Source organism: Podarcis filfolensis (assembly GCF_964270895.1).
Source record: "Podarcis filfolensis genome assembly, chromosome: 10".
NCBI lineage: Eukaryota > Metazoa > Chordata > Lepidosauria > Squamata > Lacertidae > Podarcis > Podarcis filfolensis.
The window spans coordinates 22,558,309-22,584,264 of NC_139612.1; the positions used below are offsets into that span (position 1 = coordinate 22,558,309).

General features: G+C 41.0%; 1 protein-coding gene across 3 annotated transcripts in view; it reads left to right on the forward strand.

Moving 5' to 3' along the window:
- The window catches only part of TFEC (transcription factor EC), a 134,814-nt gene extending 109,482 nt beyond the window's left edge, over positions 1-25,332 (forward strand). For 2 of the 3 annotated variants that reach the window (XM_083574670.1, XM_083574668.1), the window contains exons 4-8: positions 8,341-8,455; positions 12,136-12,192; positions 14,010-14,085; positions 18,489-18,636; positions 20,866-25,332. In XM_083574670.1, the coding sequence (XP_083430796.1) occupies positions 8,341-8,455; positions 12,136-12,192; positions 14,010-14,085; positions 18,489-18,636; positions 20,866-21,243 (774 nt within the window). In that variant the 3' untranslated portion in view covers positions 21,244-25,332. The remainder of the gene's footprint in view (positions 1-8,340; positions 8,456-12,135; positions 12,193-14,009; positions 14,086-18,488; positions 18,637-20,865) is intronic. The other variant, XM_083574669.1, reaches the window with a different exon arrangement.
- The last annotated feature ends 624 nt before the right edge of the window (positions 25,333-25,956 follow it).

The window sequence follows — 25,956 nt, forward strand, 5'->3', positions numbered from 1 at the left end:
TGGCTTCGCTCAGGACGGTAACTAAAAAGGGCCAGGGTGGAGCAAAGTGACTGCAGACTCTTCTCTAGGATCCCAGACATTTCTGCAGTCTTGGGGTTTGGCTTACTGTGTCATGCTAACCAAGTGATGGTTATCAATCCTGCAGCCATTTATGTTTTGAGGTCTAAACTTCAACAGCAGATAGCCTTTTCTACAAAGTTAGGCGCTCCATAAGGTTTAGAAGTCTGATCTTCCAGGGTCCTAAAATGAATGGAGAGCCTACAAGAGTAGAAAAGGTTCCCTACTTCAGAAATTCAGCCCTCAATGTGTGGAGGGCTCTGGAGTGGTGACACTGATGTGGATGATACCTCACAGGATGATAATTGAGTGGATGAAACTATAGGGAAGGGGGTAAATTCAATTCAGTATGGACCTAAAGGCAGACCTACTTATTTTATTCTGATGCAGGCAAACTGAAATTTCCACTTCTCCGGATTTTGCAATACAGTGCAAAATTAAGCCAAGCAGTTTGTACAAAGATGCACTTACTTGGGTTAATGAATGCCTAGAAATACGTATATCAGGGAAAATAAGATATGAACATGCTTTACATTATGGAAAATTGTTTTGCAGAGATATGGATAAAATTGCGTACAAAAATGAAAATTGCACTAAAATGGTGCTGAATTTTCATAATGACTTAAAAACTCCCTCAAATTTTAGAAAAATGGGAAACTGAGAGAAACTGCCCATCCCTAGAGGAAGAACACTTGAATAGGGCTCTGGTCGCCAGATACTATCTGTCTCACTCATCTGTTTACTGCATCATCAAGTTCAGCAGTTTACAAAGGCAAGTGCAGGTAAAATACGTCACAGATGGGCAGTTAAGCCACAGAGAATTAAGAGTTCAGAATTAGGTATCCTCGAGGTCCTTTGTGATGCTTGAAGCTAACCATTACATATGGTCTTTCAGCCCTTCTGTTTGTGAGCAGTTTTGAAATGCTAGACCAAATGGCAAGGTAGAAACAGCTCTGCTTCCCCTTTGAGTTTGAAGAGGAAATATCTTTTGATAGCTTTGATATCATTGTGTGAGTAGCGGCAGCAGTAGCAAAAGATGAGTGTGCATTAACAGGACAAAAAGCAATGCATATTTTCTAGTTCATCTGCCAACTTCAAAGATTAAACCAATCCGTGTTGGCTACTTATACTGAATAAACCCAAAAAGCAAATGATAAGAAAATGAAACAAACATTGAACAAATTGTATTTTAGTTAATTTAGGAAATGAATGAGAACATGCTTCTAATTTCAGCTATCCACTTGACAGATGAAAATAGTGCAGCTCCTAAACTTTATTAACTCAGTGGTGGCGATGTTTAAAATGAATCAATATGGTTGATGTTTAAATTGAAGATTTTTAATACATTCTTCTTTTGGGCAATTGTTACCTAACCAAGTCAGTCAAGGAGCATACTTTCTGTTCACTTAAATAATTGATTGAGCATTGGGCTCTGAGAATTCATGTATTAAGAGGATCTGTGTTCGATTTTGACCATGGTGAACCATATTAACTGGAAGGCGAGAAGAGTGCTCTTAACATTGCATTGTTTGTTTGTTTAACCGAAAACAATTTCCTAACCAAAGGCAGATTTTTTGGGGGGTGTATTTAGGGCCCATTTAGAATAATAGGATCATAGAGTTGGGAGGGACCACAAGGGTCATCTATTCCAACCCCCTGCAATGCAGGAATCTTTCACCCAACTTGGGGATCAAGCCCACAACCTTGGGATAAAGAGTCTCGTGCTCGCCTGAGTGAGCTATCCAGGCTCACATCCTTTCAGAGAGGATATAGGGATGAGGCCAAATGTATATTTCAGAAGAGGGAATTCCTTAGGCATCGAGTCACCACCAAATAGGCCCTGTCTCATGTTCCAACCAACCTAATCATGCTCACTGCTGCGTCTGTGAGCTGTGCCTCTGTGGCTAATCTCAAAGCCTGGGCAGGCTGCTTTGGCTGGAGCCACCAAGTAGCATTTCCAGGTTTTAAAAAGTCAAAACCAGCACTTAACTAGGAAGTGCATAGGCAACCATTGTAACTGATACAATATTGGAGTAACACAGTCTGGGTGTCTTGCCCCCACAAGCATCCAGGCAGCAACTGAAGCTTCAGAATCACCTTTAAAGGCAGCCCAACACTGCAGTCTGGGTATAACCAGGGCATATCTGAGGCAAGATCTACCATCCCTAGATGTGTTAACTACTATACTAGTGGAGATGCAGAAACTCATTGTCCCCCATTAGATGAGTTAGAATAAATACATAAGTAAACCAAATAGATAGATGCAGAAACTTGCACAACACCTCGAGCTTTGGATAAAAAGAAGATCATTGTTAACAATGTTCTTATCATAATCTCTAGCTACTTTGGCTTAATCGACATAATTAAAGTTTAGAGAAGCTCCATATTTCATTCAAATGAAATGTTAAGACACTATTATGTGATGATTAAGGTTTTGTAGTAATCTTTTCACAGAGCCTACCCTGGGTAAATGCATTTTGTTTCCCTTATTGGAGCTTCAGTTATACTTCAGTGCAGTTGTACCATCTAACAGGGACTAGTTAACCATTTGCTGCGTTAATCATTTAGTGCAGTTCTCATCACTGAGTGAAATGATTTACAATTTGGTTGCATGAAGACAGAGACAGATGCATATTGGCCTATAGTGACTGAGACAGTGAAGAGCGCAAAATGCATTGAATTGAAAGGTATTGTTTCTCTAAATGTATTTGTTGGCATGTGCATGCTGTATAAATATATTCTGGCCTTCAGCGGTTCAGAGTACTTGACTATCATGTTGTGGAGCATATTTTTGTTATCTGTCATGCTGGTTTTGGTTGGACGGAGGTTTGCTTGACTCAGTTTGTGCCCTGATCTGCCTTTGGCGAATTAGAAGATGGTGACATTCTTGAGTTTATATTAGCTTTGATCCTTAAAGTAAGAGAGGTGGAATTTTGATTGCATAATAAGAATCCTTGATCTGTTTGTCTTTTTCCTTATTTTAATTTGCCTTTTGAATGGCACGGGGAACTCATACTCTAGCAGTAGTTCAGGAATAATACCGCATCAAGAAAAGTAGCTGCACTTTTATGTCTAAGATCTGGAGCTCAGATATGGTTGTTGTTGTTAATAATAGCAGATATTTTTACCAATCCTGCATCATGCGGTTGCAGCCGTTTAAAAATACAACATTAAAATTGGTTTTAAAAATCACAGTCAATGAAGATGGGCAAGTCTTCTGAAATATACATCTCAGGTGTCAAAGGCCAGGGTCAAGTGGTGCATCTTCATCATACAACAAAAACGACAGGAGATATCAAACACACCTCTGTAGGGAGGAAATTTCCCAGCTTAGGGGCTACTGCAGAGAATGCACTCCCTGTGCCAAGGCCCCACCTGAGGGTGGTGAAACTACCAACAGGTAGTTTCCTGTAAAAGATTCCTGTCTGGTACTACTACCAGTCAATGTTGACAATACTACGAGATGGACCAGTGGTCTGATGCATCCCATGTTCTGTGTTCTAAGTTCATATATCTTTTTCAGTTGCTGCCCCTTTGCTTGCATATCATCTTTTTCACAGATGTCGGTCCTTTCCGATGCAAACCAGGAAGCTGGTTTCCCTTATTTATTTATTTTTTTTGCATTTTAAAAACAGACAATATGTATGTGTTGCTTTTTTTTTGTTTTAAAGGCCTAAAATAAATAGGATGTGGGCTTGCCACAGTGACTGCCTGATTAGAACTGACACAAAGAATTTTCTACAGCTGGGCTTGGTTTGAGATGGTGATCACCAGAGCTCAGCCCCAGAACCCTTTCATATGCCGGAGGATGAGATCAGCTTTGGAATATGAGAAGTAAGAATGCAGAAGATGGTGCATCTACAAGTTATGTGCTGATGCAAATTGACTCCCCACCAAGTAGTTGTATAAGAAGTAGGATCTGTCAGTTTTGGACCTCTCAGTTTCTCATGTTTCCAATCTTAACATCAGTTCTCCACATTCTGCAGCAATTTGCAGTTCAAAAATCCTCATGACCTCTCACCAGCATTTTAGTGTGAATTTCTCCCAACAAGCATATTCTTATATGCTGTTTGCATTTTTGTAAACAAAGCTACCTAATACATTGCCTTTTTGTGCCATTTTCATTGCCATTTTTATTTTTATGCTCAACCCCCCCGTTTTTTGGAAAACAGTTGGAGAACTGCATTGCAAAATTCAGATAAATGCAAATTTGAAAGGATAGCTGTGTTTCAGTTTGCACATTGTTTCAGAAGTGCAAATTTGATAGATTCTGCTTTAAATTGCTCCTCCATCCCTAATAAGAAGGCATGTGTTTTGAAAATTGAGATTCCTAGGTCTGGAAGACCTGGCCAGTCCCTTTGGCAGATGTGAAAATAGTGACGGTTTGGAAGCTCCCTTCGAGTCCCACAAGGAAAAAAAAGAGATGCACTTTTACTATGCTAGGAGATTCCATGGTTAGAGGAAGCGATTAACTAAACTGAAACTTGACACACAGCGGCTTGACTAAGAGCTCATTATGTCTACTCATTCCTCTGCACTTACATAGCCAAAGAGTAAATGTAATTGAATCTGCCAGCTCCACTCTGCATGATGGCGTCTCAAAAAGGAGCCCGCCTGCATATAGGTGTGCACATAGAGTCCTCTTTCAGATGTTCTGTGACCACATGGACATTAGAGCTGATGCATACAGCCCTGCTCCTCATTTTACATTCTCACTATGCATGTGGAAAGGGGATTAAATATTTGAGCTGCTTAAATGTTTTGGGTATATTCTTTATTCATTCACAAAAAAACCACAAAATTTTATTAATATCTGTAATTTCCTATTCCCACCCCCCAACAAAACCTAGTAGGATTCGCTTGTATAAAGACTTGTAGGTGATGCTTATTCATCTCAGAGGACATTGAGGAAGCAATCTAAATAACTACGAATCATCTATTTTGTTAAGATCTTCAATTAAGGATCCTGTAGATACTTCAGTTTCAAGCAAATAGCAAGCCAGTGTAGTCTACAATGTGCATGTCAATTTAATTGTCACCATTCAGTTAAAGGATGATCGGAAAGACGACAGAACTAGAATATATATATATGAAAATTATGATGAGAAGAATACATTTTGTCTTACTACTCAGGAATAAAATAAAGGTGCTTAAGCTGGAAATGTGCTTAGCTTTCAAATCCTACATATTAAACACAGCTTGCTCTTGAATAAGAATTCTGAACATTCTTTAAAACCTATCTCTATGAAGACATAAAAAGATATGAGAATTTTCTGGAAGTGACAGGATAAAGACACACAAGGCTTCCAATTGGCACTTGCTGGTTACAGTTTAAGCAGTGGTAGTTGCTTCAGTTCGGCGATAGCTGAAGACTTTTATTCTACATCCCATTAGTAAGAATAGTTGGGAAGAACTGCCAGTTGCCCATATCTTTGTGTTTATATGGAGCAAGCAACTGACAGAAAAAGAGGGTAGAGTTACAGTACTGTGGTACTGTTACATACAGGTGGCGTGCAACAGTTGTGTGACTCCTGTGTATCTCGTGCAATGTTATTATAATAATTAACATTTATACACCTCTTAATGCTAAAATAGGCTTCTCAGCAGATTACTGTTAGAATTTCTGCACCGTGATTGCAGTCATGGGATTGTTGTCTGTCACATGACGATGTATGTTTTGACTCCACAGAGTGGGGAGTGACAGAGACAGGATGTTTGTGTTACTGTGTTCCGTGAAGTGGGACTATTGTCCTTTGTTCTTTCTCTCTGCTATCTGATGCTAGAGAGAGAGGGAGCCATGCTGCAGTGCTCCGTGTGTGTTTATATGTAAATAAAGTTGATTAGCCAAAATGCTGAGTTGCTGAGGTCTGTTATGTAAGCTACGAAGACTCTGTTGATCCCTAAGTGTGCTGGTGTCTGTTGGCATCGGTCGGTGTGATGTTCGGGCTGAAGAAAGCTTTAGAAGCTCCCGAACGATAGACCAGGAGGGAGAGAACATGCTAGTCGGGCATGTGTCTCTGCCAGGGTCCTACTCGAGTGTAGGACAAGCTCCTGACATAAAAACCAATTACAGGAGAATTAAAATATACATGTACATAATTGAAATGTGCATTAAAACAACACAACAATTAAAGCAGGATAGTCAGGTTGAAAAGATGTGGGAGCAAGTGCCTCTTCAAGGGAACCAGTGGTATGCCAGTACAGATGAGACCGCTCATATTTCAGCAAAGAGTACTTTCTATAACACTAGTGCCACCAGTGAAAATGAAGGCTTCCACATCATAAGTCAATAATCATTAGGCCACAGCAAGTCTAACCGGGTTTCATTTGTTCTTGATGCTCTTATCGGGTCATGGAGAAGCCCACCAGTATAGAAATAAAATAAACTTTCGAATATAAAGTGGAAATACTAAAAAAGATCTTGAAATGAAAGAGAAATCGTCTGTTTGACTGGAGCCAGGATGAAGCATTAGAATAATGACACTGCTCAAATACGTTTGGGTTCTTAAAGACCACTTCAATAGATTTCCACTATTTCCTTTCCTGAAGGAAGTTGTTCTTGCTATGTTCTTCTCACACCCCTGCTTTTTTCCTTTCCATTTGGGCCACGTCTGTGAGATCTGCCTCCTTGTTTCTGTGCTCATTATCGCAAAATAGAGAAAAGTTATGGCCAAAGCACGTCTTTGAAATTAGGTGCCGTGCTCCAGTTTTGATAGGAGAAGATATTGCACAATGAAAGTTCTTCACATCTTCAGTTACTGTTGGATATGTAGCCAAGGAAATGTCTGGTTCTAGATGTTTGGTTATCTAGGGTTATTGGCTTGTTTTTGTTCTTGGTCTTGCTTCTGTTACATATTTTGTGCTCACATTTTGTATTTTTATGAGGCTCCTCACGGGGTCTCTGCCATTGGGAGCATATTCACCCAGTGCTGTTCCAGCTGCACTGGCTCCCGGTGGAGTACAGGGTCAGATTTAAGGTGCTGGTTTTGACCTTTAAAGCCCTTCACGGCCTAGGATCCTCGTACCTACGGGACCGCCCTCCTGGTATGCCCCATGGAGGACCTTAAGGTCCATAAATAGCAACACCCTAGAGGTCCCGGGCCCTAAGGAAGTCAGATTAGCCTCAACCAGAGCCAGGGCCTTTTCAACTCTGGCTCCAGCCTGGTGGAACGCTCTGTCTCATGAGACCAGGGCACTGCAGGATCTGATTTCTTTCCGCAGGGCCTGTTGTTCCACCTGGCCTTCGGCTTGGAATCAATTTGATTCCCTTCCCCTCTTCTTTTTTCCTTTCTCCTCCTATGATGGAACTCCTGTTTGGGGACTTCCCTGGCTCTTTTCTGGCCCATGTAGGACCAGTCTGGAAAGTTAGCCTTGGTGAAGACTAGACGTTTTCATCCCCAAAAAAGTTTTTGATTTGAGTTTCCATTGAAATGAGGCTGTATTTTAATGTTTTAATGTTGTGTTTTAATCTTGTTTGTAAGTTGTATTTCAATCAATTTGTTTTTATATCAGGTGTTAGCCGCCCTGAACCCGGTCTTGGCTGGGGAGGGCGGGGTATAAATAAAATTTATTATTATAAAGCAAATTCACTTTTTTTTGCATATTTCTCGTTACACATAAGAAATTAATGAACAACAGTGCTAACATCTAGGCATATATGGCAGGTGCAGAATGATTTTTCTCATCTAGCACAGTACCATTTTAAGGCAGTTGTCCACAACATGGCCCCCAAACCCATTTTAAGGAGTTTTGTACCACAGTGCCTCTTCCTTTCCGCAAAGTATCAACAAACTGAGAAATGAATTTTGAGTTCAGGGAGATAGTTACAAATCCGCTCAGGTCTCAGGTAAGACCAGCAAGGTTATTCTTCCTTTCAACTTAACTCATATTCGAAGTGTAGTTGCAGTAATCCTGTTATTGGAAAATATGCTATGGCATTAATTCAAAATCGGACATCAGGGGCCATAACCAGGCATCATTCTGCATATGAAACGCACACCAGCCTCACTCAAGTTTCTCAATATGGAACAATGGCAGTCTTTGACCCTTAACATTTAATTTTGTTTTATACAAGATAAGGGCAAAGTCTGCCTTTAGATGCATATTTTCTACCTCCCGCTGCGATTAAGACATGAATACGCATCTGAAAAGGAATTTTGTTCTTAAGTGTCTGCATATGCCTTTCACCTTACAAATCATGAATTTATTCTGATTCACTCACCCCTAACTTTTCTGACTCTCTCTCTCTCTCTCTCTCTCCCTATCCCTCTATTTCCCCCACAGCTTTCAAGTAGCATTTTGGATATATACAACAGTGACCAAGGAATGCCAGCTGCTAATATGGGCCTCACGAATGCATCCTGCCCATCTAATTTGCCTGTTAAAAGGGAAATCACAGGTAATATAACGCTGAGATGTTGGCACAGGCTTATCATTTTGAAAATAACAGTACCAGCCTTTCTCCCACCCCACAGAAGTCCATTCTGCATGATCCTAGCCAGTGCTTTTATTCAAGAGAAATAGGTGTCAGAACTCACCAGGAAGCTGTTATAGTAAGTCATCAGGTGACTCGGGGCAGCCCTGAACAGATGCCAGCTTGACAGCAGCTGCGTTCACACCCCCACACCCCCGCAGAAGTGCTAAAACCTATGGCAAGCTGTCTCCCTAGCTAGTTTGGGGGTTGCCCCTGGTTCTGGTGCAGGTCAAATAAATGTGCCCCCACTCCCCGTTATCTTAGATTCAGGTGTTTGGCTAGGGCAGCTCAGAAAGGATCTCGTGCAAACTGAAATTGAAATACTTTATTGTCACTTGTACAACTTGTATACAGTGAGATTACACGAGCAACCCTCACTCAGCTCTCTTAGTCTTAATTCCCCTCGTTTACTGACACACACACACCAAACCCAAAAGTCAGTTGCCCTGTTGTTATCTTTTCATTCAGCAGCCTAACAGCCCACGGATAGAAGCTGTTCTTTACCCTGTTGTGCGACTAATCATGCTTCTATATCTTGTGCCCGAGGGCAGGAGATCAAGAAAGTGCCGGCCAGGGTGTGAATCATCCCTGATAATTTTTCTCACTCTCCTGAGGCAACGTTCTTCCGCGATGTCATCCAGCGGATTCATGGGACAGCCCATTATATCTTGTGCTGTATTCACCACCCACTGTAGACACTTCCTATCAGTTGATGTCAAACCAGCGTACCACACCATGATGCAGTATGAAAGGACATTTTCTATTGTGGACCGGTAGAAGGAAATCATCAAATGCACACATGTAGAGGCCTGGCTGGAAAGCTTAAAGCCCACCGCTGCTACACGGAAGGCAGATTGAAGAAAAGGAAATATGAATTGGCATTGTCCTGTAGCTTGACCAATCACAGCTAGGAGCTAGCTGGAGTCATGTCTATAAATACAAAAGTGTAGACACTGGCCAGCTTCTGTTTTGACTTGAAACGTTTGTTTTGGGCTTCTCAGAAGTGAGTAAAAGCAAGAAGCGGGTAGGGGGAGTGCTGGTCCACAATGGTGCCCACCTGAGAGGTGCCAGAACTGCGCTTTGGTGAACTCTGGCTGAAAGCTAGCTAAGACTCTTGGAGAAATGTCATCGGTCAGCCAGCAGCCACTGGAAGATGCCCTGCAGCAACTTTTGGCTCCTTCAATGTTCCCTCAGTTATGCACACACAGTTTGCCACCCACCTTTAGCTCTGCACTAGCTTTGACCACTTCATACTTTAGAGGGGGGTGAGTTGGGTGCCCACCAGATGTTATTTCCATCATCCCCCACCATTGGCCATACTGGCTGGGGCTGATGGGGGGTGCAATCCAGCCACATCTGGAAGACACCGCATTATCTCCCCTTGGTTTTGAATGACTGTCTAATAATCTATAGTTGGGTCCAATAATCTATAAGAGCAATTTTTGCAGAATACATGTACTATTAAATATCATATGCCCTTGATGTTTTGACTTATTTGATTCATTTTCAGATGTTGACCTATAAAGGATTTATTAGCTGCTACTAATAAACCACATTAAACCACAGAGCCTAGGGCTTGCCGATCAGAAGGTCGGTGGTTCGAATCCCCACAACGGGGTGAGCTCCCGTTGCTCGGTCCCTGCTCCTGCCAACCTAGCAGTTCGAAAGCACGTCAAAGTGCAAGTAGATAAATAAGTACCGCTCTGGTGGGAAGGTAAATGGTGTTTCCGTGTGCTGCTCTGGTTTGCCAGAAGCAGCTTAGTCATGCTGGCCACATGACCCGGAAGCTGTAAGCCGGCTCCCTCGGCCAGTAAAGCAAGATGAGCGCCGCGACCCCAGAGTCATTCGTGACTGGACCTAACAGTCAGGGGTCCCTTTACCTTGACTACCTTATGGCCTTGTATATGATAGGCAATATCTCACATTGTCCAGCACAGGGACTTTTAAACTTTGGAGTGACAACACAACTCATCCTGCCATGCTCTTCTGAGGTCTGACTTTATTCCTGCCTCAGCTACTTTCTTTCTATTCCAGTTGTTTTACCTCAGTCCATATTTTGCACACCTGCTCTTTACAATAGTCCCTTGTCCACCACATGGGCAGAATCTTGAAGTAAATCTTTTGGCAACCCCACCCCCCATCACAGCTAGTTTCCAGGGAGATTTTCTCAGGATTTTGGAGGGTTTCCCCAGCCACTCTGGGTGGCTCCCAACAGAATATTAAAAGCACAATAAAACATTGACCATTAAAAACTTCCCTAAACAGGGCTGCCTTCAGATGTCTTCTAAAAGTCAGATAGTTGTTTATTTCCTTGACATCTGATGGGAGGGTGTTCCACAGGGCAGGCACCACTACCGAGATGGCCCTCTGCCTTGTTCAGGCAGCAATAGTCTAAAACTGACTCTTCTCTTTATCCCCACTTTGGTCTCCAACATCAGTTGATTGGCCCTTGCTCACTTGGTTTTTACTAAGTAGGCACCACGTGGGGGCAGCTGGATTGAATGTGATGGGGATGTGGTTTTAAACTCCCTGTCTACTCACACTAAGTTCCTGATTTGGATCTGCCCCTCCTGTGGCTGCTATCCAGCATACAAAGACCAAGCATAATCATTCGTACCTATAATCACACCTACGTTTGTCCTTTTATCTTCAGAGACAGAACTACACCAGATGTCTTTTATTGCCTTCTGAGCCCTTCGAAATGCATGTTTTGAGGGATAAAGCTGGAGCAAAACAAGTTAATACTTTAATTTTGTTTTTCCAAACTGCCCTGAACTTTACATTTCCTCATTGATTTTGCAAGGCCTTGGTCAGGCCTTGCAAAGGTCTTGTCCTGCTTCCTCAGGACAGAATGTTCCCAAAGATGAGTTATTTCTTAGTTCTGTCTAGCTGGGTGAGCTTCAAAGCAGCGATCTTTCTGGATATAACGCTGCTAATAAACCCAATTACTGTAGGAAACATAGCAGATTCGGGCACATTTGGGCTTCTGATCGATGGTATAAATAAGTTACCGTCCATTAAAATTTGTTCCAAGTTGCCACAAATGACTCTCTTAAAGGTTCACAATACATCTATTCATGGAAAATCCGTATTAATGGATTAACAACTTTAAAAGTTACATTCATTTAATCCAAAGAATGCTAACAACTGTGTACAGTGTTATCAGTGCAATGCAAAAGGAACAAAGAGGGGGGTTTCCTCTCCCCCTTCCCCAATATGACTATTTAAGAAATCTGATTATTTCTTGCATGATGGGAAGGGAAACTCAAATTCACTCTGGGTGCTTACCCTCCCCATGGTAAAGTACAGAAAATTAGAAAATTGCTAAATGCCATGATCTTCTTTTTCAGTTTCTAAAAATTAAAAATGCATGATGGCTATATAAAAAAAATCCCTGGCACACATAGAATGGCAACACATGCTGTAAACAGCAACTGACAAACTGCAGGAAGCGGTACAATCATCGTCGGTAAATCTGGGAGTACATAAAATTGCTTGAAGGCTTGCCTGAAAAAGTTGTGCAATTAAAAGGTCCTGTTGTTACACAGAGCAATTTCTGGAACTGTGACCCAATGACTGTTTAAACAGTTTTTGCTTTCTGTCAGAAACAGATACTCGAGCAATGGCAAAGGAGAGGCAAAAAAAGGATAACCATAATCTCAGTGAGTATATTTACATGAACTGTTGTCTGTAGGTTGTACAGGGTGGGGAAGTACCTGCTAATGCTGAAGGATATACAGTGGTACCTTGGGTTACATACGCTTCAGGTTACATACACTTCAGGTTACAGACTCTGCTAACCCAGAAATATTACCTCAGGTTAAGAACTTTGCTTCAGGATGAGAACAGAAATCGTGCTCCGGCGGCGCGGCAGCAGCGGGAGGCCCCATTAGCTAAAGTGGTGCTTCAGGTTAAGAACAGTTTCAGGTTAAGTATGGACCTCTGGAACGAATTAAGTACTTAACCTGAGGTACCACTGTACTTGGGTTCCTTTATGTGCGAAGCAGACACAGTACAAAAATGCACATGCGTAAAGGGAGATCAGCCTCATTCCTGACACCCAGAATGTTGTCTTACATATATAATGTTTTGCCTGCACTGAAATAGCATGTTTACCTATGGGAGAAACCATAGCCTTGCCTACTGAAGGGTGGTGGTAGCTATGCGTTGCATGCAAAATGTCCAAAGTTCAATCACTTGCATTTCCAGCTGCGAGGTTCTCAACTGGCAGGACTGAGAGAGGCCTCTTGAGCCCAGGGATGTTGATGAAGCTGGCCCAAGCCAGGCTTGCAGATTAACTGGCTTTGATCTTGATCAAAGCCAGAAGGGAACGCCATCTGCCATTCCTGGATTTGCTCTCCCGCCCTGGCTGTTCGCTAGAAAGCAAAAGAACCTTGCACTTAAAAGCAGAGCTATATGACTAATGCCATATTATTATTATTATTATCATTATTATTATTATTATTATTATTATTATTCGTTCATTTCTACCCCACTTTTATGCCCAAATGACATGTGTAATTTGACTCTCAGTTAGCAAAACCAGGACAGATGCAACTGCAGACTATAGCTGGTTAGGGCAGTGGTTCTTGAGTACAGTGGTACCTCGGGTTACATACGCTTCAGGTTACAGACTCCGCTAACCCAGAAATAGTGCTTCAGGTTAAGAACTTTGCTTCAGGATGAGAACAGAAATCGTGCTCCGGCGGCACGGCAGCAGCAGGAGGCCCCATTAGCTAAAGTGCTGCTTCAGGTTAAGAACAGTTAAAGGTTAAGTATGGACCTCCGGAATGAATTAAGTACTTTACCCGAGGTACCACTGTATAGATATAAGATATAGATGTGTGCTTGGCCATTGGTCACATTGGCTTTTCACCTATTGTGTCATTCTGTCCGGGTCAGAGAGTTACAGTACTTCGATCTCCTTTTCATTGATTTGGTTGAGTTCATCATAAGAGGAATGGTTCAGTTTCTGAGAATGGTGCCCCTCAACTTGAGGGAACCTTTGCGGGATGAATATATAGCGTTAATTATAATAATGTCTGCAGTTGGGTTGGCCAGGAGGAGGAATACTTTGGGGCTGTCTTGCCAGAGATGGATGCTTGGGAAGCCAAGCCAAGACTTCCCACTTTTTGAGGGCGTGGTCTAGGAAGAGGAGTCAAAATATTTAACTTGCTCTCCTAATTAGTAATTAGATCTAGGTTGAGAGTGCCCAGATGTGGAGGCTGGGTGTATGGCGGACATTCGATGCCACAATTGTAGTCTGAGAGCAAGCAGTGACCTCTTGACTGAACCTCCTGGCTCCAGCATGGCTGAACTAGCACCCCTCCCCTTTGTTATCATGGATTGAGTATTTTCAGATGTTACAAAGAGGGTGGCGTTGTGATGTTTCGAAAGAGGCACAGCATTTCACTGCCTGCTGATGAATTACATCCGTTCTGTTACATGCTGCTATTATTACAACCTCTTGTTTTCATAGTTGAAAGAAGAAGACGGTACAACATTAATTACCGGATCAAGGAGCTTGGTACACTTATCCCAAAGTCTAATGATCCGTGAGTTCGGCTGTCATTTCTGTCATTGTTTCTACTGCTTAAATATAATGAAAGGGGCTGAAGATGAAATAGATTTGCTAGATGTCAAGGTTAACTTGGACAGTTTGGTTTCACATCATTGTTCTCCTTGCAGACGTCTGCGGAATTGTTGATATTTGATTAATTCAGATCCACCTCCCTTTTCCCTACATAATTCTTCAGGTTCACATGCAATACTTATAGCATTATGGCAGAATCCCCATGATCTGACATGTATATGCTATGCAGGGCTGTTTTTATATGGTGTCCATCTGAGAGGTGCTGGAAGCGAGCTCCAGTTCAAAAAAAGCCCTGGTTCTATGGTGTCTGGTACTGTCTTGACTACCGAGAAAGCTGTCTGCCTGGTTCCCTGTAACTTCACTTCTCGCAGTGAGGGAACCGCCAGAAGGCCCTTGGCGCTGGACCTCAGTGTCTGGGCAGAACGATGGGGGTGGAGATGCTCCTTCAGGTATACTGGGCTGAGGCCATTTAGCGCTTTAAAGGACAGCACCAACACTTTGAATTGTGCTCGGAAACATACTGGGAGCCAATGTAGGTTTTTCAAGATCGGTGTTATGTGGTCTCAGTGTCCGCTCCCAGTCACCAGTCTAGCTGCCGCATTCTGGATTAATTGTAGTTTCCGGGTCACCTTCAAAGGCAGCCCCACATAGAGCGCATTGCAGTGAAAAACCTGTGCTGCTTCTCTCTGCTTTGAAATAACAAAAATGCTTTATGGTTTCATGGGCTTCACACACTCCCCCCCCCCCCCCAAATTCTGAGAAATCTTCTTAAAATTATTGCGGTAAATAGGATTACAAAAGGGCCTATTTTTAACTTGGGGGGGGACTTTTTTGGATAGTTGCCCCATTTCTTTTATTTGAATTTGAACATGTTGGCAGAAAGAGTTTTAAGTTGAAATTTTGAAACTAACTGGACAAGGAGAAACAGGAAGAGTAGGAATAAATAGACAGTTCTCACAGCAGACAAATGGAAGAACTGGGGGCGCAGGTGGTGCTGTGGTCTAAACCACTGAGCCTCTTGGGCTTGCCGATCAGAAGGTCAGCAGTTCGAATCCCTGTGACGGGGTGAGCTCCCGTTGCTCTGTCCCAGCTCCTGCCAACCTAGCAGTTCAAAAGCACACCAGTGCAAGTAGATAAATAGGTACCGCTGTGGCGGGTAGGTAAACGGCGTTCCCATGCGCTTTGGCTTCTGTCACGGTGTTCCATTGTGCCAGAAGCGGTTTATTCATGCCGGCCAAATACCCAAAACGCTGTCTGTGGACAAACAGCGGCTCCCTCGGCCTGAAAGCAAAATGAGTGCAGCAACCCCATAGTTGCCTTTGACTGGACTTAACAATCCGGGGGTCCTTTACCCTTTTACCTTTACCCAGTGATCTGTATTGGGATGGGTGATGGTTTAGTAATTCATAAATGATTTGGAGTGAGCCATCAGGTGCGTGTTTTGGTGACGACACCAAATTATTCAGAGTGGTAAAAACAAAAGGGGAATATAAAGAGTTCCAAAAGGAACTTTCCAAACTGGATGAATCAGCAATAAATGCCAACTGCAGTTCATTTTAAGTTAATTATAAAGTGAGCTGTGTGTCATCCTTCTGCCACCCCTTAACCTTGCATGGTGAAGGTGATTGACAAGGAAGGAGATATTGGGGTCATGGTGGATAATCCAATGAAAGCATTGGCCCAGTTTGTGGCAGCTATGATAAAGAAGCATTCTACATTAGGGAAAATTTAGAAAAGGATTGATTTTTCAAAAATGCCAATATCATAACACCTTTTAAAAGTCCATAGTGCGATCACACTTAGAATACTGAGTGCAGTTCTGGTTGTCATATCAGAAAAAGGACATCGTAGAACTGGAAAAAGTGTCCAAAAGTACAACCAAAATTCTCTGGGGCTTTTTAGTTCAGAAAAAAGATAAGGGGAACCCTGATTGAAGGCCCCCCCCAATTGCAAATGCCTTCCTGTGCACTTCACAACTGGTACCGAGTGAGCTGTAAACCTCTGCTTCCTACAAGAGGGGGTTTGGCAAAACACTGCTGTAAATAGCATGATTTTAAAAGCCTAAAGCGGCATTAGAATTAACTGCTCAGTTTATTATTTACTGCCTATGCTTTCATCTTTGGAGTTCTAATGCCACTCCACTAAGCCTAAATGGTATGCGGTATTATGATTGTGATGCAATCATGTAGCTGCTTATTTATACAAACATTATGCCTTTCATTTTCTCGCGCAGACAGCTCCACATGATATTGGGGTGGAATATCTCTTTGACACATTTCCCCCTTCCAAGAGCTAAGAAATATTTGATTAAATTAAGGATTTTTATAACAATACAAAGCTATGTGAGACTAACATAAGTATATGGTTGATGTGACAAGCTGCATTGAATGAACTCACCAGCGATAAACTTAGTGCAGTCATAGGCCATATATATATATATATATATATATATATATATATATATATATATATATATATATATATATTTACAGTGCACCAACCTTGCCTCTCTCTGTCCTTGTATGCAGCGGCTACTCAACCAGAGGGAGGACAGGCAAGTAAGGCAACCCCACAGCGCTGTTAACTACCGCTGTTCATATAAATCCCGGAAAAGATTCCCTGAATAGTAATGCAGCATAGTGTACAACATAGCATATATCGTATTTTTCGCTCTATAAGACGCACCAGACCACAAGACGCACCTAGTTTTTGGAGGAGGAAAACAAGAAAAAAAAATATTCTGAATCTCAGAAGCCAGAACAGCAAGAGGGATCGCTGTGCAGTGAAAGCAGCAATCCCTCTTGCTGTTCTGGCTTCTGTGATAGCTGCGCAGCCTGCATTCGCTCCATAAGACGCACACACTATTCCCCTTACTTTTTAGGAGGGAAAAAGTGAGTCTTATAGAGCAAAAAATACGGTAAATTACAATGGGTGATAGCCAACTAAGTCATATGCAGAGTAAACCCACTATTAATAGAATAGTTAAGAAGCCCTTATATAGTAAAAATTAATTCCAGAATGAAAATAAGTGTCAAAAGAAAGTAATAAAGTGACTTTTTGTGTGTGGAAGAGCTAAATGCAATATCGTTTACAGACCTATGTAAATTAAGCACCTTTATCTTAGTGGTTTTATTCTATGTATGACTTACGGTAGTTGGATATCACCTGGTTGGCTTCTCTTTGTTGCAATCCAGACCTAACTAAACTTGACATTGGCTCTATTTGAATCACTGAGATTGGGAGAGGAGGGGATAGACTGATAAAAACATGCAACTTCCAGAAAGACAGAAATTCCAGGTCGCTAGGGTATAGATCACAGCTTAAGCCAGGAGCAGTATACCCAGTTTGGCTTCACTGGCCCTCATATGAAAATCCCTATACTTGTTGATTCAACCCAGATGTTTTGAGGGAATGACCACACTGTTTATTTGCATTGTTTTGCCAAACCTCCTTGTAAGAAGAAGCAGCTCGTTACTCAGGACCAATTATATTGGCACCTTGGTCCTAAAGATCTGTACAGTTGTGAAAGTGTATAAGCTGGCAGAAACTAACATAGCTTCTGTGACACCCTATGAGACGTGATCTGGGCAAGGTGCCCTCTCAACTCTACAAAGTGTCTGTCTTTCCTTATGTCACCACTTCAAATATACACCTTGATGCATGCAACTCTGTGTGATTGCAATTGTACAATTGCAGTTGTTGGTAACTCCTCTTAAACTGCTTCAGCATGAATGTGCAATGCAATACAAGGCAATAGGTGTTCATACGGTATATTGAGAAGTTTGTTTTAGTTTGCATTAATCACACAGGTTTTGTAATATGACATAATAGTTGCTAAACTATGGTTTCTGTGTATCATCAGCAGTAGGGATCAAAACTGAGCCTTTTTTATTATTATTCCAATAAGCATAAAAGCATCCTCATTAGAAAGTCAGGAAAAAAGAGAAGTATATTTGAAATGATCTTTAAAAATTTAGGCTTAAACTCTCAGTAATGTATGTTTCCTAGTTCATTAATGTAGAAATACTGCACATAGATTTTAATCTTGGAGTTAATAATAAAAGCAATTTTCACTAAAAATATAAAAACTGTAATGGTAGAATCATGATATTGCATTTAGCTCTTCCACACACAAAAAGTCACTTTATTACTTTCTTTTGACACTTATTTTCATTCTGGGATTAATTTTACTATATAAGGGCTTCTTAACTATTCTATTAAAATTTCCATTCAGAAGCAATAATATCTAAGAGTGAATAATGGTCATGTAAATCATTATTTCATATTAATGTAAAAGATTTTGTACGTTCTTATGAATTTTGCTGACATGCACAATTGTGAAAAGGTTATCTCCACTTTCTGCAGTGATATGCGCTGGAACAAAGGAACTATTTTAAAAGCATCGGTGGAGTATATCAAGTGGTTACAAAAAGAACAACAAAGAGGCAGAGAATTAGAGCATAGACAGAAGAAATTAGAACAGGCCAATAGGAGGCTTTTGCTTCGAATTCAGGTTTGTATCGGGATGGACCCGTTAGGGGTCGAGTTTCCTTTCTCCCCCCTCCCCGCTTCTCCATCATCAAATTGTGTCTTGCAGTATCTTCCCAATCATCCATAGTGCTTTAACAGAACAATGCTGAAAAATCTTACTGATTGCAGTATTTAATTTGTGCAGCAGTACTTGTAGGGCTAGCCGCACAACGGTGTATATTGCTGTGGTTTAGAGGGGAAGACTGTAAGGACATTCTGCCCTTTGTGTATATCGGACCTAGGTAAAATCCACAGTATTGAAGGTGGGGACGGGGGAAAACCACTCCTTATTTCATTTGTTTGTTGAAAATAGTATTTGAACACTCAAGACTCCAGGATATTGCATAGCACTTTGAAAAATGCCCGTGACATTGTGTTACCTTGGGGTATGTTGTGCCACGTTAAATTAAGGCACACATCATCTTTCCGCGGCTTTCTGTAGCAGAGCGCACATGATTTATAACATATTTAATTGGGTAAGGTATCTGGTGTGCTTCTAGATAGCATTCCTGAATTTTGGTAGATAATTAGCAAGTAGAAACGCTGGCAGGATTTTCTCGTCACTTCTAAGTACTTAATGCAGGGCACAATCCATCGAAAATTAAGCTGCTGATTTCAGTGGGGGAGATTAAGCATATGCTTAACTCTCCCATTAAAATCAAGGCGACTCCAAAGGGCTTAGGTTTGGCTGGATCATGCATCCAACCGTTGATCCAGTCACAATTAGTCATTCTTAGGAGCCATTGATTTAAATGAGAAATTAAAGGTTACAATCTTGTACTCACACCTTGGAGTAAGCCCACGGAACTCTATGCGACTTACCTCTGAGTAGACATATTAGTAAGCCCTGCTGAGTTTAACAGGTCATAGTAGATGGTTAAATATCTATGATTACATTGTAATTTTCTCACTGAAATAATGGAATTTAAAATGCTTAACTTTGGGTGGATTGAGCCACAATGTAAATAGATGTCCATTGTGCGTAGCCGTGCTACTCCTTTCAACAACTTGGTATATTGAAAAAATTATTTAAACACTGAAGTCTTCAATATACTCTTTTATGCTTTGAAAATGCCCATGATATTGCCAGTTTTCAAACATATCAATAAACTCTGACTCGTCATAATGAGAATGAGTCTTAGGATTCTGCACCCACTGTTTTCCTTTTCTCCTCTGCCACGACTGTGAGGAGGAGATCAGAACATTTTACTTCCATTTCCAATTAATTATATGTTAGCTTTATGTCTGAATTGTAGTTAAACTAAATATAGTTTATTGAAATGCATTAACTAATAAGCCATGGTTTGTAGTAGGTTAATTTCTGTAAGCTACAGTTAACACTAACCAAGGTTTGTTGAAATTTGGACATAACACTAAACAGTGGTTAGCAAAAAACCCCGAGGTTTTCCAGTATCCTCCTTCTAGTTCTCCCAGGCTCATTACCATCACAATCAACCATAGTTAATCACAATGTCCACATGCCCCTATCATGCTAACCATAGTTCAGTGTAACATTTACAAGCCTGAACAGCCTTGTGTGTTCACCTGTCCTCAAAGAAGGGGGGAAGAAGGATTTTGTCAGTGTGTAGTTTCACTTCCACAGTATCCTGGATTGCCATTATGCAAGAAGCAGAGTTTGTGGTTTAAAGCAAACTCTGGCTCATTAAACAAGCCAGCTTCACAACCTACTGTGTTCTAGTGCAATTTTGCCCTACCTGGTAGCTGCCAGATGATATAGGACTCAAGCTTCTATCAGCCCCAGCAAACATGTCCAGTGGTCAAGGATGATGGTGGGTTTAGTTCAAAACACCTGTAGGGCATCAGGTTGTGGAAGCCTGGTTTAGTATGATGTGTGAACATCACTGTTATGCTACTAAAAAACAACATGCTGTACAACGAGTGTCAGCAGTATGAATATTGCACATTTTAAACATACTGTCAAAATAGATTTCAGAATTATTTCAGATGTAGCTTTCAATTCCCTCATTACCACATCTCAGAATACAACAGGGAAGGGAACCTCTGTGATATTCCAAATATTGTTGGAGTACACTTCTAATTATCCCTGACCATTGGCCATGTTGACTGGGGCTGATGGGAGTTTGATTCCAATGACATCTGGTAGGCCACAGTTTCCCCATTCTGGTTTACGGAAACAAAATCAACTCACCTTTTACAGTGATGTTCTAAAAATTATTGTCTTAAACCACAGGAACTAGAAATACAAGCACGAGCTCATGGCCTGCCAATCATGCCTACAATCAGCACGGTGGACTTAGCATCCCATGTCATGAAACAGCAGGTCTATCAAGAAGAGAATTCAGTAGACTATTCTCAACATCTTGCTGTGGTCCACGAGCAACACTCTGACCTTGGTGATGCCTCTGCAGCCTTTTCGGATCCACTCTCGCACTTTACAGATTTGTCTTTCAGTGCCGCTTTGAAAGAGCAGAGGTTGGATGACATATTACTGGACGATACAATATCACCATTTGGGACAGATCCACTGTTATCCTCTGTGTCTCCTGCTGTGTCCAAAGGAAGCAGCAGAAGAAGTAGCTTCAGTTCAGATGATGGAGATGATGTATAGCACGGAAAAGACTGCATAGTTAGGGTGCTGCTGTTTTGTTTTGTTTCGACTTCATTGGTGCTAAGAAAATTATGAAACGTATTTATGTTGTTGCTCAGCTCAACTGGAAAAAGAAAGGAGTCAGCTGTTGTTGAGAGAACCTCCCTGGGAATATATAGTTTAGGTGTGTGCATACAACACAGATGAGCAATAGAGTGAAAAGCAGTGCTATTTTTATAGAAAAAGAGGTTCCAGAAGTCACCTCCCTTGTTTTCTTAGAATGGCACCTGAGACATGCCACAACCCACCGGAGAGGTGCGAGAACTGAGTTCCTGTGAGTTCCCCCTGAAAAGAAGCTCTGGTGAAAAGCATATCTTTGGTTGGAAGTGATCACAGTAACACTGATATTTCACAGCTGACATTTTGCAATGGATAAGATCTAGACTTGGTCATGCCACTGAAATTTGTAGGACTCCATTAAGACTAACTTCAGTTTTACTGATTTCAATGGATCTGCTCTCAGTGTGACCCAGTCTGGACCCAATCCACTGATTCATATTTATTTACTAATAATGCTGCAGATGTGTTTCCTTGCAATTATACACCAGTATTGTACCCAGTGCTTTTTTCTAGACAAATAGAAGTTCACCAGGAAGTTGTTACAGTAAGTGCCACACATTTTAACAATGAAAAAAAGAGGTGCCGGTTCTGCAAACCCTTGAATAACCCCTGGGGAAAAAGCACTGGTTGTATCCCAAAAAAAAAAACCAGTGGACTGCTGTCGGGGCTGTGTTGGGCCCAAGGGCAACCATACATGACTCAAGATTTGGAGATGGGTATACCAACTTGGGAGCCTGAAGTAAGAGATGGTGAAGCCACAACCTGAAGTACAGCAAGCAGATGGTACTGTTCTGTTGACCAATCAAAGGCAAAAAGCTAGGCTGCTACTGTTTATAACAGAATCTGTCATCCCAAAGGAGCTGAGAATGGCCGCTTACCCGGTTCAAGGGTGGATGGTGGTTGGATCCTGTTGCAATGACTCTGGGACCGACCAGAGCACCGCCACCTTCCTATTAGCTCTATTCCTGGCTGCCGTGGAGCAACACTGGTCCCTGTCAGACCTGGTTTGAATTTCAGCCAATCCATGGTGGCCTGGGGGCGGGCATTCAGGAGCCGACCTTGGAGTGGCAGCTTTCACTCCTGTCTGCTCCTGGACCATATAGACAGGCCAGCACTGCTTTCCCAAAGGAGCTTAAACTTGGTTTAAGCACCGGAGTCTCTGTCACTACTAAGGGAAATACATCCTAGGGCTGTGCTAAAAACCGATATCACCCACCTTTCCCAAAGTGAATGAGACACATTAGATAATGTGTTTATCAGGGCTGAATTGAGACGGCTGCCAATTTCGCAGGCTGGGGAGATGGACTTTTCAACTGTTTTGGGGAGATGAGGATGAAACTTACTGTGATTTCTTGGCAGTCACCTATTTTCCAGCCACCATTCTGTCCCCCTCAAAATGCCCCCCAAACTGACACAGATATCATGAAGTTGTTTTTTTTTCTTCAAGTAGGCATTTCTTGATCCCAATTCCTCATAAAACAATTATTTGTGAAAAGGTAACATTGTTCCAGGAGCACTGAGTAAATTGGCAGCTAGTATCCTCGGAGGACCCACTGGCATGAAGCTGAAAGTAGTGGCAAGAAAAGAAAAGAAAAATCCCTATTTCACCTTTTTTTGCCCCTAAATCTTCCCCATCCCCACAATTTGAGGGAAAGCTCCTTATGGGCTCAGTCCTAATGTTTGGTGATTTTTAAACGACATATTGATACTGGTTCTAAAACTCTGGAGAATGGGAATATTATCCAACTGGAGAGTTAGATAATACATATTAAAGACTTTCTATCTCTCTATCTGGGATGTTGTTTGTCCCTTAATGCAGCAGGAATGTTGAAGAATTTATTTATTTTTTAAAAAAATGAAATGGCAATGCTTAAAACATTGTTTTGCAGTTTATGGAAATCTGTTACCTGAAAAAATCAAATATTTTCACATTATTGATCAGAAAAAGGAATTGATAAAGTATGTCGGTCAAATAGACTAGCAAAGATGCATAATTCCTGCAATTATGATGTTACATATCATACACAATTAAGGCTGCAGTTCTATGAACAGTTACCTGGGGAAAATCTTACTGAATTCATTGTCCTGCTTCTGAGTAGACATGAATAGGGTTGAACTGTGAACAATGCAAAAAACAGCGAGCTTAGTGCACAACTTTATACTCTTTGGAGTCAGTAATCATTAGATTATAATATTATTTTCAACCATAATAATTGCAGCTAAGTAATATTTAAGAAGTGTAGCTTGTTTACTTTGCTGTACTATGGTATAGCTTGTTCCCCTTGCCAACGTTTTATGCTAAAACTACAGTACAGACGGATGTGGGGTTTAACTTTCTGGTGATATTTTATCAATCTAGATTTACCATCCAAAAGGTGACCTTGGAATTGCAGCGGATTATTAGGGTAACTATATGTGTTAAGGTGGTAATACTCTTGTAATGGTACATATAGATTAATGAAATAATAGAGGTTTAGCAGTAAGAGGGCATGGGTTACTCACATCATTTTCATATCTAGAGGGATCATGAAGAATAGTGTGGGTTGTTGAACTGAATAAATAGAATAATTCTATATCAAATACTAATAATCAGGAAATAAGCTGGCACTCATCCGCCCCCAACTTTGCACTTAGAAAAGTTAAGTGATGTTTCAGAAGTGGAAAGTGAGAGAGTATTTCAGATTGGCCTTTCATAGAAATCACATTATTTTAAAGACATCGGTGGACAAGTCCTTAATGGAGATAAAGAAATTAAATATGAATGTTCTACATGGTTTTCTCATTCAGCTTCTATGGGCATGCTTGGTCGTTCCTTTGAACTCTGGATTTTAGGAGATACTGAATCTCCTTACTTCTCTGAAAAAGACATTGCAGTACCCATGCATAAGTGTTTCAAATGTTCGTTTTGAATTTTTATTTATTTTTTTAAAAAAGCAATTCCATTATATAACACGAGCAGACAAATCTCCCAACTGTCGGATTATATGCCTGCCATTTGAATGGACAGCAACCCAGCGCAGGTTGAAATCTCTAGTATGCTTGGTCACACTCAGGTTTTGCACCAATCTCGAAAATAATTGCTGTGCAAATTGTGTTAAGTATCTGCATAGTGCCTATGGCTACAGGCCTTTGTTATTTTACTGACACTCAGCACCTGGCAAGATCAAACCCTGGGAGATCTCATATAGAGCTCTTTATAGAAAGGAGATGGAACTTCCTGTCTTAGTTCACGCAACATTCCCCGGAATGGGAAAGGAAAGCAGACCAGATTAATATTTGAGTGTATGCTACAAGTGTAGTTTATGAGAAATATGTCCGAGAGGCTTCCAATACAGCTTTAATCAAGTCTTAGTAATAGGTATGTACTGTTCATATGGTGGAGGCCTTAGGAACTGAAATATTCATTGGAGCAGAAGGGCTGGTTAGCTCCCCACCCCACAAGCTAATAACAGACATTCGAGAATTATCTTGTTCTTCCAGAATACATGGACCAGTAAACTCATCGTTATGCAAAATGAGGAACTGAAATATTGCTGTCTTGTCTAATTTGTGAAATGGACACAGGTCCTCATTGAACAACAACAACAAAAATCCCGAACCCTAGAGTGTTTTATGGCCGACATTGTAGATATCAAATGCTAAAAGTGAAACCTTTTTTTAAGAGCTAGAAATGCTGTTGCTTTATACTATAAAGGGCTGAGAATAATTCAGCCACTTAATCTTAATAAGAACATTGTTATTATAATACATTTGACTGTAATAGGGTTGTATATAAAAACGGAGAATGTAAAATTATTGTAATTTAAAATTATGTTAAGTCTTTTAGATCAGTTAAGACATTTACATTGCTATTATGAGACTGTAGAGTCATTTTTATAGTAATTGCTATTTTCTCCTGTTAATACAAATCTCTTGTTTTCTAAGTATGCGACAGAAGGTGCTTTATTTCGTACCTTTATGCAATCTTTATTAAAACTACTTTTAATATGGGCTGGTATTTATATTTATTATAGGTATACAATTCTCAAGCAAAAGTAAAATAGGTCTTTGTAGAGCCCACATGAAGTTGTTTTGTTCAGACTGACAATAAGCATCACATCCAGCGAGACAATATAATAACACCAGCTAAGCACATCTGAGAGGGTACCCAGCAGAGACAAAGTCGAACAACAGCTAAACACTGCATCCATTATAAGGCATCATGATCCAGTAGCTTCCCATTATGCATTTAATACGATCTCCTCCCTTCTGTTTATTCCTGCTGCTAAGGCTTTGATTTATGGGAAACATTTTTAAAATGTTGCGGAATTGCTAACAGGCAAGATGCTATCAGTTAATTCACAAAGAAGTACTGGAAACCCTTTTTAATATACTAGATGTTCCCCAGACAATCTAGGATAAACAATATGGTACTTTAGGATGTAAAACATTTCAGAAAGCCGATAATTAGACAACATTTTGGCACTTGGAAGATACCCGTGTTTAATGAACTTTAGTAAGGATTTGCTTGTTAACGTTTAGAACTCCTGGTACTAAGAGCACTTCCATTCTTGGAATGCATGTGCTAGCTTAAGTATATCATAGAATGGCACACTGTGATTAAATATGAATACA